Raw genomic sequence first — 14,450 nt, 5'->3', positions numbered from 1 at the left:
TTTTTAGACATTTTTTCAAAAAATCTTTTTAATTTCTACAAAGTTTTTACGTAGGGTGTGGGCGAGTTCGTGGCTAAGCAGAGTATACATGAATAGTGTCGGATACGGGACTGAAGTGTCGGTGGAGGCCCGCCGCGGAGGACCGGACCCCCCCAGAAAAAAAAATTTCACTGGGAAGGATCCCGTCTCCCGCCGCGGGCCCCCACCGACACTTCAGTCCCGTATCCGACACTATTCATGTATACTCTGCTTAGCCACGAACTCGCCCACACCCTACGTAAAAACTTTGTAGAAATTAAAAAGATTTTTTGAAAAAATGTATAAAAATAATTAGTCATATATTTATTTATGTATATTTATATTGATGCTTGTGCAAGTGTTTAATTCTAAATTTTATTGGATGCTAGTAAATTTTGGTGATATGAATAAGTCGGAAGAAAACCGCATGAATACCGCGGGAGAGATTGCGTTTTGTTGCAGATAAGATATTATAGAAATGGCGACAAATCACACTGAATGTAGTGATAAAAATTGATATTTGCTTAAAGCCAACTTAATTTGTTTTTCTACATTTCGTACTGCCTATATTGGGATATAGCTGAAGGATAAAAAGAAGTATATACAAATTTAGTATAGAGAATAAAAGAAACTGTTGAAAATGAGGCGTTTCCAAAATCCACACCAGGTCTTGTGAAACAAGTCCAATTACACAGCAGATGATAGTTGTGTCATTATCTAAGACTATATAAAGAAGCTTAGAAGGGGGACTCATTACCACTGAGGAAGGGGTGATAACAGACCCCGAAACGCGTTTGGTGCTAGGATCCCCCCTGATGGACATTGACTTTCCGTGCTAAAGTATCATAGATACCCGGATTTACTGTGTCTCACTGCAGACCTTATGCGCACTCCAAAAGGATTTCTCTGAGGAGTATCATACCCTCATCTACAAATCAAGTCCAGCGCAGAAAAAAGGAGCCTGCATTAACCATCGAGCGCCGGCTCTTCTACTGATAGAGCGGCGCCTACGAGACAGAGAGGGGAACGAAACTCATATGTGATATCCCTGAACTCAAAGTACCGGCACAGCAGCGGAATAAAGCATTTCAACTGAACAGTGAGTAAAGCGGGACGCCGCATAACTAAATCACTGTATTGAAAATCTGAGATTTCATTTCATTTGCGGAGGAGAAGTTATATTTGGGCTATCAATACCCTAAAGAATATTTCTACAGTATACCCAAACTCAAAGTTGGAGGAACATTTATTTAAAAGACGTTTTATCCCCGAATAATCAGAGGCGGTCATATTCCTAAATATTTTTTAGATTAATAGGAATTTAGTTTTATATTTCATATTTTATTATATTTATCCGGATTTTATGTTATGGTGTTTTAATGGTATTAAATGAATTGTCTATATGTTTATATGTCCTATTGATAATAAATTGTGAGGTTCCTTTTATTCTAGAGAGTGCCCAGTATCTTTTTTCATTTGCACATTTTATCAAAGGAAGGGTGATTCCTTTTTACTGAGAGCACCTCTACCATAATCTGCTTTGAATCCAGTGCGTCACCTCTCTTTATCTGCTTTACTCTTTCTGTTATCTGTTCGGCCAGTTATGTTTTAGTTACTTTGTGTGTATTCATATGTCTGTGTTCAGCAAGCCTTTGCAGCAGAGTGGCATGCACAAGGCCATGCAGTTTACTACTGGTGGAGCAAGTCCTTCTCTGCTCATTGTCACTCCTGTTTCCTTGCTATGAACTCCTGCTTGTGCTATTAGTTGCCCTGTTTTGTATTTGCCTGTCTGTTATGTTTGCCTATGTGCCGTCGGTACCTTCTGGTACCTGTTGTCCATTCGTTCCTGCTGTCACTGTCTAGTTCACGCTCCAGAGTGGACCCTGGCAACTTCCTGCGGCAAAGCCTAACCCTACCATCTAGGGCTCTAGTGAAAACCAGGAGTTGCTTAGTCACGCCCCTCTGGAGTATTACTAGACAGTGGCGCAGTGGGGGTTTTCTCCCACTGTGCTGACGGTACATAGAGCTCATGTTTTGTCTGTGCTGCCTTCCATGTTTTTGTTTGTGCAATAAACTCTTATGTGTCTGTACCTGATTTCCGTTTATTGCTTGACGACGTGGTGGTCTATCCTGGGACCTCCAACTCATGACACTTCTGACCCAGGGGTGGCTGTGATGCTGTGCTGGGTATCAGCGGCTTTCTGTGCAGGGACTGGTACATAGTATGTGGGGCGGCGGTGATTGGGCGGCATGTGGAGCATCGTGTGTTGATTGGCCGGCGCACAGCGCATGCGCACATGAATAATCGGCACATGGACACAGTGCACTCAGACAGGGATTTTATTATGTAGGATGGGCTCCACTGTGACTACATTAAGATGGCCGCTTTTTATCTCTGTACTGTAAGTAGCGCACACATAAATATATTTCTTAGCAAATCCAGACCCGGATTCATTAATGATTGTGGCAAACCCAACGAATCCAGGTTTGGATTCGTTATGAAATACATATATGTATACTTACAGTAAACGAGACTACTAATGTCTCACGGTAATGGCTGCCATCTTAGTGTACTCTCAGCGGAGCTGTATGAGATAAAACAGACCTGTTCCCTTCATTCTCTGGTCAGTACGATTACAGTGACATTTATATGGTTTCCCTGTAAATGATGTAGGTCTGGATAGTACTGCCTCCCTGTCTCCCCCTGTATATAATGTAGGTACAGATAGTACTGCCTCCCTGTCTCCACCTGTATATGATGTAGGTACAGATAGTACTGCCTCCCTGTCTCCCCCTGTATATGATGTAGGTACAGATAGTACTGACTCCCTGTCTCCCCCTGTAAATGATGTAGGCACAGATAGTACTGCCTCCCTGTATATGATGTAGGTACAGATAGTACTGCCTCCCTGTCTCCCCCTGTAAATGATGTAGGTACAGATAGTACTACCTCAATGTTCTCCCTGTAAATGATGTATGTACAGATATTACTGCCTCCCTGTACATAATGTAGGCTCTGATAGCACTGTCTCATCTCCCCCTTTAAATTACAAGAGGCTGACTGAACCAGCAAGGAATGCTGGGAGATTTCACTTCTGACACCTACAGAATTGTGAATGCAGCTTTGGACAAAACCCGCTAAAACTAAGGATCAGGACTAGGTGAGTAACGGTGTGTTTAATGTAATGTCATTTACTTCCCTTTATATCTGTATGTAAATAGATACATGATATTTAAAGGTGAACACGAAGTCCAGGTGCAGACGTAACAAGCCCTTCATGTACTGATATCAGGCTGCGATGCTCTATTTCCCTGCAGGAGAACCAAGGACATCAATCAAAATGACTTTGGAAATCCCATCTCTAGGACGCCCCTTCTCTCTCGGGATGTTGTACAATTGTTATGAAGATAAACTTATTCCAGGTAACTCCATAAGCAAAATGATATCTTGTCTCAAAGGGGTTGTCTCATCTCAGACGATGGGGTCATATCGCTAGGATATGCCCCATTGTCTGATAGCTGCGGGTCCCACCTCTGGAACCTGCACCTATTTCTAAAACAAAGCATAACATGAGGCCGGCAAAGTGTTGGGTCTCGCCATCACCAAGCCTTCCAATTGGGACTCCAGAATCCCCATAGAAATGAATAGGAGCGCACAGTGCTTGCGCGGCCACCGCTTCCATTCATTTCTATGGGGCCGATGGAAATATCCGAGCCAGCGAGGTGGTGACAGACAGCAATTGCTGCACAATCTGGAGCCTCCACAGACATAAGGTTTAAGGGAAAGATCTGCTCCTATTCTGTGTTTAGAGCCGCACCTGGTTTTGTCTCAAAATCACTGATGGAAATCACTGACCGAACACTGACGTGTGAATGAGGCATAAGACACAAGCACTTTTTTTGCAAGATTTTTTTTTCTTCCTAAATACAGTAAATATTTCATGATGATAATGATCGATACATTAGTTTAATATGTTACCACCACATAATAAGGTGATTTATAGATTTCGCACCCTTTTGGATTTGTCACTTACAGATTTTTTTTTAGCATGCTAACATTTCCATTGTCTAATGGAGTTTTTTTGTACATTATAAATATTTGTGATTATTGGATAATTTTTAATCTGAGAACTATATTGTAATAAGATGGGATGGACGTTACAGCTATTTATACTATGTTTCTAGCCACCTTTACCGGGCATTTTTAATTTCTTTGTACATATGATGAATAAAAATCTCTTCTGAAGGAGAATCTTTTTCAGTATTACACTATTTGTCCTTAGACATTACTTACAGCTTTAAATCTTAGGTTTTAATTCCAAGGCAAAGTCCAACATCAATAATACCTTGCAAAAAGGTTGAATACCTTACACTCCCCCAGATTGCATCCAGTGCACAATGCACCAAGCGGTGCACTTTCTTCAGGGGGGACATAAAACCTTTTCATGCCAGAGAACTTGTTTTTGATCAGTGTTCACATGTGACAACGGTGAGGGGTTTGTACTTATGCGTTTACTTGGGTTGTTGTGTGGACTTCCTCATTTTCAAAGGCTGTGCTGGTTTTCTACTGTATCGGTGTCCTATGTCACACCGCCTGCCTCCACCCTAGGGCATCTTTCACACGGGCGTCATGGATTTGGGCCGGATAAGATGCGGGTGAGTCGCGGGAAAATGCACATGAGAAAAATCGTCATGTTTGGTACCCAGACCCGAACCCGGACTTCTTCACAGAAGTTCGGGTTAGGTGTTGTGTAGATGTTGTTATTTTCCATTATAACATGGTTATAAGGGAAAATAATAGCATATTTAATACAGAATTCTTAGTAAAATAGGGCTGGAGGGGTTAAAAAAATATAAATAAATAATTAAACTCATCTTAATCCACCTGTTCGCGCAGCCCGGCTTCTCTTCTGTCTTCTTCTTTGACGAAAAGGACCTGTGGGGACGTCACTGCGCTCATCACATGGTCCGTCACATGATCCATCACCATGGTGATGGACCATGTGATGAGCGCAGTGACGTCACCACAGGTCATTTTCCTCCTGGACAGCAACGAAGAAGACAGAAGAGAAGTCGGGCTGCGCAAACAAGTGGATGAGGTGAGCCCTATTGTACTATGCATTCTGTATTCAGAATGCTATTATTTTCCCTTATAACCATGTTATAAGGGAAAATAATAGTGATCGGGTCCCCATCCCGATCATCTCCTAGCAACCATGCGTGAAAATCGCACCGCATCCGCACTTGCTTGCGGATGCTTGCGAATTTCACGCAGCCCTATTCACTTCTATGGGGCCTGCGTTGCGTGAAAAACGCACAATATAGAACATGCTGCGATTTTCACACAACGCGCAAGTGATGCGTGAAAATCACCGCTCATGTGCACAGCCCCATAGAAATTAAAGTGTCCGGATTCAGTGCGGGTGCAATGCGTTCACCTCACGCATTGCACCCGCGCGGAAATCATGCCCGTGTGAAAGAGGCCTAAGTAATTCATAATGATCTTTTGTCTTTGGTCTTAGGCATTACCCTATGGAACAGAAAGGATCTGGCCAACAATATTTCCACAACGCCTCAAAATAGCACAGATTTTGAAGTGCTGACATCTGATACGGTTTCTGACAAGTCGTCTGCTCTGAATGTCTCTGGAGAATTAAAGATCAGTCTGTGGAGTGGCATGGTCGAAGTCGGGGGATCTGGAAAATACTTTACCGATACAAAGGAATCGAAGAAACAAGCTAGAGTCACTCTGAAGTACTTGAGAACCACCAGGTTTGATCAACTCTGTATGAACCACCTCTGCCCAAAGAACATTACCTACAAAGATGTGTTGGACAAAGGGATAGCAACTCATGTGGTTACCGGCATTTTATATGGAGCCCAGGCATTCTTCATATTCGACAAAAAGGTTTCTGCCTCTAAAACAAATAAAGATGTTCAAGGGCAACTTAAGGGAATGGTCACGAAGATAGGAAATCTCACAGGAGAGGTGAATATGAATGAAGCAGAGAATGAAGAAGTCCGTCAGTTCAACTGTAAATTTCATGGGGACTTTGCTCTGGAGAAAAACCCAGTGAATTACAAGGAAGCAGTGACAACCTATGCCAGCCTCCCAAAACTATTAGGAGAGGATGGGGAGAAGGCCGTGCCTATAAAAGTCTGGCTGTGCCCCTTGGACGACAGAGCTGCCAGCTTGGTAAAACAGATTAGTGATCATCTGGTTTTCACAGCAGAGAATATCCTGCAGCAGATGTCAGAAGTCGTCATGGAGTGTAACGATATGATGAGACATCCGGCGGCCATAACTTTCCCAGCTCTCAACAACAAGATCAGCCAGTTCAAAAAACTTTTTGAATATTTTAGGGCTACAGTCCAGAAACGGTTGTCCCAAGTACTGCCATCTATACGTTGTGGAAAGATGAAAGAGTCTATTCTGGAGAACATTCTCACCAGGAAGGAGAAATCTTCATTTAGGGACAAGAACATCAGGACATTTCTCAGCAGAAGATGGCTGGAGATGGAGACTGTCCATTCATTATTAAAGCAACTGACGGATTTCAGAGTGATCTCAGAGGAAAGAGAGCTGATAAAAGAAATTCTTGATCCAAACTTTCAGGACACATTTTGCGTTAACTTCTCCTCCTTGGCTTCTGAAGACCCGTATCTCTCACATTTAGAGTCCTGGCTTTACAAGAAAACTTGCGATCTTCAGGACAGCTTTAACGAAGGGGAAAAACAACAATGGTTCGAACAAAGCGAGATACAAAAGCAGATGAAGCAAATTGTGCGTCTATGCCAGGGATTATACGTGCCACGCGGAGCCAATCGACTGGTCACATCTGTTGAATGCAGTGAATGTCCCGGAATCGGTATTCATTATTACAAGAATGGCAAAGGGGTGACTCCGGAGTGTCGGTCTTATTTAAAGCTTGGTGTGCCTCAGATCCCTCATAAAAAAAATTTTGTTCGATGTATGTTTGAACCATATAAAAAGTAAAGAACCAGATTGACTGCAGAAGAGTGAAAATAATAACCCATGATTAAGAGTACACTATCACTTATTGATTGAATATTTTTTTACATATTACTAACAGCATATGAGATCTAATCATATATTTAACCCTTCTTGTACCATAGAGTGCAATAAAAAAAAGTTTTATGTGATAAGCTTTTTACTTATCATGTGGTGTTTTTTTACTTTTTGTATTCCCTGGAAAGAAAAGGAAGAAACATCCTCATTACAGACTTCCCTAAAGTTATTAGAAAGGGCGGATACATTGGTCTTCTTAGTGTTGGGATTCATGCACACCACAATGGTTGTATTTGGCATTTTTTGCAGGTCGGACGCGGACCCTTTCACTTTGACTGGGCCGCGACAGATGAGTACAGCACACCGGGAGCTGTCCGCACCAGCATGTCTGTTCTGCGGGCCTGCAAACAATATGGAACATGTCCTATTCTTGTCCGTATAGGACATTTCTGAAGGAGGAAAAAGAATAGCGGCAGGCTCTCAGCTGGGATCAGTGTTTTGCAGATTCGCGATTTGCAGACTACAAAAATGGCAAAGGCCGTGCGCATGAACCTTTATTATCGGAAAGGCAACAGTGAGTTCCCTCCTTGGATGTTTACACAGTGTATACAGTCTAGGTAAATAGTATAGTATATACAGTGTCCAGATAAATAGTATATACAGGATTCAGACCCAGTGTATACAGTCGAGGTAGAAAGTATAGTAACCCCTTCTACTCCGGGCAAGTTTTCATCCTCCTGCCTAGGCCATATTTTGCAAATCTGACATGTCACTTTATGTGGTAATAACTCTGGAACACTTTTCCTTATCCAAGCCATTCTGCGACTGTTTTCTCGTGACACATTGTACTGTATGTATATAAAAAAAAAAGAAAATTTCCCAAAAATTTGGAAGAATGTACAATTTTCAAAATTTCAATTTCTCTGCTTTTAAAACAGAAAGTGATACCTCATAAAATATTTATTACTTAACGTTCCCCATATGTCTTTATGTTGGCATCATTTTGAAAATGTCATTTTATTTTTTAAGACGTTAGACCGCTTAGAATTTTAGAAGCAATTCTTAAAATTTTTACGAAAATTTCCAAAACCCACTTTTTAAGAACCAGTTCAGTAATGAAGTCACTTTTTGGGGATTCCATAGTAGAAACTCCCCACAAATGACCCCATTTTAGAAACCACACTGCTCAAGTTATTCAAAACTGATTTTACAAACTTTGTTAACCCTTTAGGTATTCCACAAGAATTAAAGGAAAATGGATATTACATTTCTAAATTTCACTTTTTTTGGCAGATTTTCTATTTTAATAAAAAAAAAAATCTGAAACACATCAAGGGTTAACAGCCAAACAAAACTCAATATCTATCACCCTGAATCTGCAGTTTACATAAACACTCCACATGTGGTCGTGAACTGCTGTATGGGCTCACGGCAGGGCGCAGAAGAAAAGGAGCGCCGTATGGTTTTTGGAGGGCAGATTTTGCTGGACTGGTTTTTTAAAGCCATGTCCGATTTAAAGCCCCCTGATGCACCCTACAGTAGAAACTCCCAAAAAGTGACCCCATTTTGAAAATTACAGGATAAGGTGACAGTTTTATTGATCCTATTTTGGGGTACATATGATTTTTGATCGTTCCATATTGTGCTTTTTGTGAGGCAAGGTAACCAAAAAATGGCTGTTCTGGCAGTTTTTTTTTTTTTCCTTTACAATGTTCATCTGACAGGTTAGATAATGTGATATTTTTATAGAGCAGGTTGTTACGGACGCAATGGTATCAAATAGGTCTACTTTTTTTGTTTGTTTCAGTTTTACATAATAAAGCCTTTTAGAAAAAAGATTTAATTAAAAAAATGTTTGTCGCCATATTTTTTTTAAAATATTTTACCGATTGTCTTGTGCAGGGGCTCGTTTTTGCAGGAAGAGTTGCCGTTTTTATCGGTACCATTTTTAGGTACATATGATTCAATATTTCACTTTATGCGGCAAGGTGACCCAAAAATTGGTTGTTTTGGCAGTTTTTAAATTTTTTTTTATGGTGTTCACTTGTAGGGGTAGGTCATGTGATATTTTTATAGAGCAGGTTATTACAGATGCGGCAATACCTAATATGTATACTTTTTTTTATTTTTTTCATTTATTTAAGTCTTACACAATAAAAGCATTTTTGAAACAAAAAACTAGTCTTACCGGTAATTCCCTTTTCACGAAACCTCAATGACTGCACCTTACTTTGAGATCATCCTCCTCCTCCTACCAGGCAGGGACAGGAAGCTTCAAAAAGGGCCTACCTTCATGCAATCCTCAGTGTCTTCTGGACTTGACAGGCCCTAGAGTTTAACACTCACGCCACAGAATTTTCACACTTCATAGCTTAAACTCTAAACAAAAAGAACCTAAGTTATACATATTATAATTCATATATATATAACTAAAAAACCCTATTATTGTACTTCATTACTAGGTTTTTCCTTTATATTTTTTATATTATATATATATATATATATATATATATATATATATTTTTTTTTTTGGGTTGGAATACAAGCGGTGCGGTCATGGAGGTTTCGTGAAAAGGGAATTACCGGTAAGACTAATTCAGCTTTTCCCCCTCACCTCCATGACGGCACCTTACTTTAACAGCTAAGAGATTAATAATTTAGGGTGGGATGACTGCTTGAAGAACATTTCTTCCATACGTAAGGTCCCTCTTAGCATCAATATCCACTCTATAGTGGTTATGGACCAGGTTGCAGCTCTGCATATTTGTTCCATAGAAGCAGATGCCTTTTCCGCCCAGGATGTTGACACTGCCCTAGTTGAATGGGCTTTAAGGTTCGAAGGAGGTTCCTTTCCCATCTCGCCGTAGGCTTCACAAATAGCCGACTTTAGCCAATGCGCTATGGTCACTTTAGAAGCTTTTAGACCCTTCCTATTTCCAAGAAACTGAATGAAAAGACTATTGGATTTTCTACAGGACTTATTATCTGATAAATATTGGAGAACGCATCTGATATTGTCCACACCTCAAATCTTTCCCTCTACTTCCTGGTATGTCTGTACTGAACTTTAATGTCTCTTTCCCTGCTTGATTTATTGAGTATTTGTTTACATTAACTATTTCACCCCTGTATCTGGTCCTCCCTTGATTAAGCCATATGTAGCCCCCTCCCCTCTTGGTCACACCTGATTGAACACTGAGTGGTATAAATCTAAGTCCTTAGGTCTTTTCAGACCTTGGTCTTTTCAATGCAACATCTTTCAAGTGCAATTCTGTAAGTGCACATACCGAATTATACCAGAATGTAACCAGAAGGGGACCACAGGTAATTACAGAAATAGTTAATGCAATGTTACATGTTTTCATATTACTCTTGCCACTTTTCCAAAACCTCCTGAAATACCCCCACATCTGTTCATCCAGCAAGGAACTATTCATCTCTCCCTCCATCTTAACTCCTCATCTGACCGCTTGCACAAACCTGTTTGGCAACGTAAAACACTTCCTTCCCAAACACACACACAGATACCTCCTGCCCTCTCTTATTTTTATCTACTAACACTTTCTCTGCTTCTCCTTATTGCTGGTGATATCTCTCCAAATCCAGACCTCCCTCAGCAAATCCCCACTATTACCTCCATGTCCCACTACAAATCTCCTTCTACAAGTTTCTGCAACCCCTTAAACCTAATAACCATTCCTCTGACCCCTGCTCCCTTGGTTCTTCTTGCAGGTGCATTATGGAACGCACGCTCCGTCTGTAACAAACTGTTCTACAATTTTCATCTCTCAAAAACTTTCCTTTCTGGGTCTCACAGAAACATGGCTGACACCCTCTGACACCTCCTCCCCTGCTGCACTCTCATATAGTGGATTTCATTTGACTCACACCCCCTGCAAACATGGTGGAGGAGTTGGTCTTCTCCTATCAGACACCTGCTCCTACAGCCCAACTCCACTGCCACCCTCCATTACACTCACCTCATTTGAAGTACACTCTGTTCACATCTACTCTCCCTCCAACATTCAACTAGCTGTCATTTACCGCCCAGCCACCATCTTTCTTGACCTCTTTAACACCTGGCTACTACACTCTTTCTGCCGACATCCCCACTATCATCATGGGTGACTTCAACATCCCTATTGACACCTGCCACTCGGCCGCCTCTAAACTCCTATCACTCTCTTCCTCCTTCGACCTATCACAGTGGTCTTCTGCTCCCACCCAAAGAGATGGTCACACTCTGGATCTTATCTTCACCCGCCTCTGCTCCCTATCTAACCTTTCTAATTTGCCTCTCCCCCTATCCGACCACAACCTACTCACCTTCTCTTCATTGGTCTCTCCTGCTGCTCCCCCGGTCCACACACCAGCACACCCCCGCAGGAACCTTAAACATCTCGACTTTCGCTTGCTTTTTGACTCTCTTCTTCCACTCTCTACCATCTGTTCCCTCCAAGACCCAGATGCTGCCACCACCCTATATAACACCACAATAAGTACAGCTCTGGACAATGTTGCCCCCCCTCACACACAACAAAACCCGAAAAATTAACAGACAACCCTGGCACACCAACCTGACCAAAAAACTCAGACAAGCTTCCAGGGCTGCTGAGCGGCGATGGAAGAAATCCCATTCTAAAGATCAATTCACTGCATACAAGCTATCCCTCCTCATATTCAAATCCTCACTCGCTGATGCAAAACAGGCCTACTTCTCATCTCTCATATCTTCCCTGGCCCACAGCCCTAAACAACTTTTTAGCACTTTTAATTCCCTTCTCCGTCCCCCAGCGCCCCCACCCTCTCCTCTCTTCTCAGCTGAGGACTTTGCCAAATACTTCAAACAAAAGAGAGTCAACATCAGAGAAAGCTTCAATACCCAGTTCCCACAGACCCTCTAAACAACTGCTCGGTCCTCATCTCCCAAAACCCGCTTCTCCACCATTACAGAAGAAAAACTCTCCACTCTACTCTCCAGATCACATCTCACCACCTGTGCACTTGACCCAATCCCATCCCACCTCAACCCTTACCTCACCACAGTGTTTATCCCAGCCCTAACTCATCTCTTCAACCTATCACTAACCTCTGGTGTCTTCCCCTCTGCTTTTAAACATGCTACCATTACACCCATCCTCAAAAAGCCTTCACTTGACCCATCTTCTTTGTCCAGTTATCACCCCATATCATTTCTTCCGTATGCCTCAAAGCTACTTAAACAACATGTCCATTCTGAACTGTCCTCTCACCTCTGCTCCTGCTCCCTCTTTGACTGCCTACAATCTGGCTTCCGACCCCACCACTCGACTGAGACTGCCCTCACCAAAGTCACCAATGACCTACTAACAGCCAAAACCAAAAAACATTACTCTGTCCTCCTTCTCCTTGACCTGTCTGTCCTCTGCCTTTAACACTGTTGACCACTCCCTTCTTTTGCAAACTCTCATCTCTTGGCATCACTGACCTGGCCCTCTCCTGGATCATATCATACCTCACAGACCGGACATTTAGCGGCTCCCACTTTCGCACCACCTCCTCGTCTTATTCCCTCTCTGTTGGTGTCCCGCAAGGCTCTGTCCTAGGACCTCTGCTCTTCTCTATCTACACTTTTGGCCTGGGACATTTCATAGAGTCCCATGGCTTTCAGTATCACTCTTATGCTGACGACACACAGATCTACCTCTCTGGTCCAGACATCACCACCTTACTATCCAGAATACCACAATGTCTATGTTCTTTAGCATCCTTCTTCTTCTTTCGCTTTCTAAAACTTAACATGGATAAAACAGAATTCATAATCTTTCCCCCATCTTGTTCAACCCCCCCCCCAACAGACCTATCTATCACAATCAATGGCTGCACACTCTCCCCGGTCAACCAAGTCCACTGCCTTGGAGTGACCTTGTATTCTGCCTTCTCCTTCAGACCGCACATCCAAGCCCTTTCCACCACCTGCCGCCTCCAACTCAAAAACATCTCCCGCATCCGCGCTTTCCTCAACTTTGAATCTGCGAAAATGCTTGAACATGCCATCATCATCTCCCGCCTAGACTACTGCAACATTCTCCTCTGTTGCCTTCCATCTAGCACTCTCGTACCCCTCCAATCTATCCTCAACTCTGCTGCCCGACTAATCCACCTCTCACCCTATTACTCCTCTGCCTCTCCCCTCTGCCAATCCCTTCACTGGCTCCCCATTGCCCAGTGAATTCAGTTCAAAATACTAACAAATACATACAAGGCCGTCCATAACCTGTCCCCTCCCTACATCCCCACACGCAATCTTCGATCCTCATAAGACCTCCTTCTCGCCTCTCCTCTTATCACCTCTTCCCACAATCGCCTCCAAGATTTCTCCCGTGCATCCCCCACAATCTGGAACTCACTACCCCAACATATCAGACTCTCACCTACAGTGGAATCCTTCAAAAGAAACCTGAAAACCCACCTCTTCAGACAAGCCTACAACCAGTGACCCTGCTGCCTCTATACCGCCATGACCAACTTCACCCGCACCTACTGTGTCCTTCTCCTATACCATGTAGATTGTAAGCCCTCACGGGCAGGGCCCTCTCTCCTTCTGTACCAGTCTGTAACTCGTCTTGTTTATGATTAGTGCACTTGTCTGTATTATGTATGTGCACCACTTATCATATGTACAGCGCCAGGGAATGAATGGCGCTATGATAATATATAATAATAATAATAATTCCGCATTTTATGGAACGTCCGGCCCATAATAGAACAGTCCTATCCTATTTTTTGGGGGGACAAGGTGACAAAAAAATTGCAAATCCCGTGGTTTTTATTTTTTTCTGTTACAGCGTTCACCGCATACGGGATATTTTTTAATATTTTTATAGTTCGCACTTTTTTGGGCATGGCGATATTTAATTTTTTTTTATTGTTTATGTATTTTATATGTAAAATTGGGAAAGGGGGCGATTTAAACTTTTAGTATTTTGGAGTTTTTTTACTTTTTTTTTATTTTTACTTTTTACTTACTAACTTTTAGCCCCCTTAGGGGCTAGAACCTGGGATCTTTTCATCCCTTGTCCTATTCACCCTGATAGAGCTCTATTAGGGTGCCTAGGACTTCACACTCCCTGCTTCCCTGTGCTCTGTACACACAGCAGCAGGGAGCTTAACATGGAAGGCTTCAGTAGCGTCCTGGCTGCCATGGTAACTGGACCCCCACGATTACACTGCTGGGCCTCCGATCCGAAGCTGCCACTGCCACCAATGTGGAGGAGGGGACACCGGGTGCCACTGCCACCAATGAATATAACAATAAGGGAGGGGAGCCTGTGGCCACTGAGCCACCAATGATTATAATAGTTATAATACTGGGGGTGTTGGGGGTGCACTGCGCCACCAATGTTTATAATTAACACCTTAA

General features: G+C 42.5%; 1 protein-coding gene across 1 annotated transcript; it reads left to right on the top strand.

Moving 5' to 3' along the window:
* Nucleotides 1–3,072: 3,072 nt before the first annotated feature.
* Nucleotides 3,073–7,015, top strand: LOC121002628 (neoverrucotoxin subunit alpha-like). Its single transcript, XM_040434067.1, has 3 exons — nt 3,073–3,179; nt 3,337–3,441; nt 5,541–7,015. The coding sequence occupies exons 2-3, from the start codon at nt 3,360–3,362 to the stop codon at nt 7,013–7,015; spliced, it is 1,557 nt and encodes a 518-aa protein (XP_040290001.1). The 5' UTR covers nt 3,073–3,179; nt 3,337–3,359.
* Nucleotides 7,016–14,450: the final 7,435 nt, after the last annotated feature.

Source organism: Bufo bufo, chromosome 5 (assembly GCF_905171765.1).
Source record: "Bufo bufo chromosome 5, aBufBuf1.1, whole genome shotgun sequence".
NCBI lineage: Eukaryota > Metazoa > Chordata > Amphibia > Anura > Bufonidae > Bufo > Bufo bufo.
This window is presented reverse-complemented; position numbering and strand designations above follow the sequence as displayed.

Bases quoted from the DNA above. Each gene is read 5' to 3' on its own strand.
- LOC121002628 (XM_040434067.1), top strand. From the start codon at position 3,360: ATGACTTTGGAAATCCCATCTCTAGGACGCCCCTTCTCTCTCGGGATG. The intron at 3,442-5,540 runs GTAACTCCATAA...CTTTGGTCTTAG, and splicing joins TGAAGATAAACTTATTCCAG to GCATTACCCTATGGAACAGA.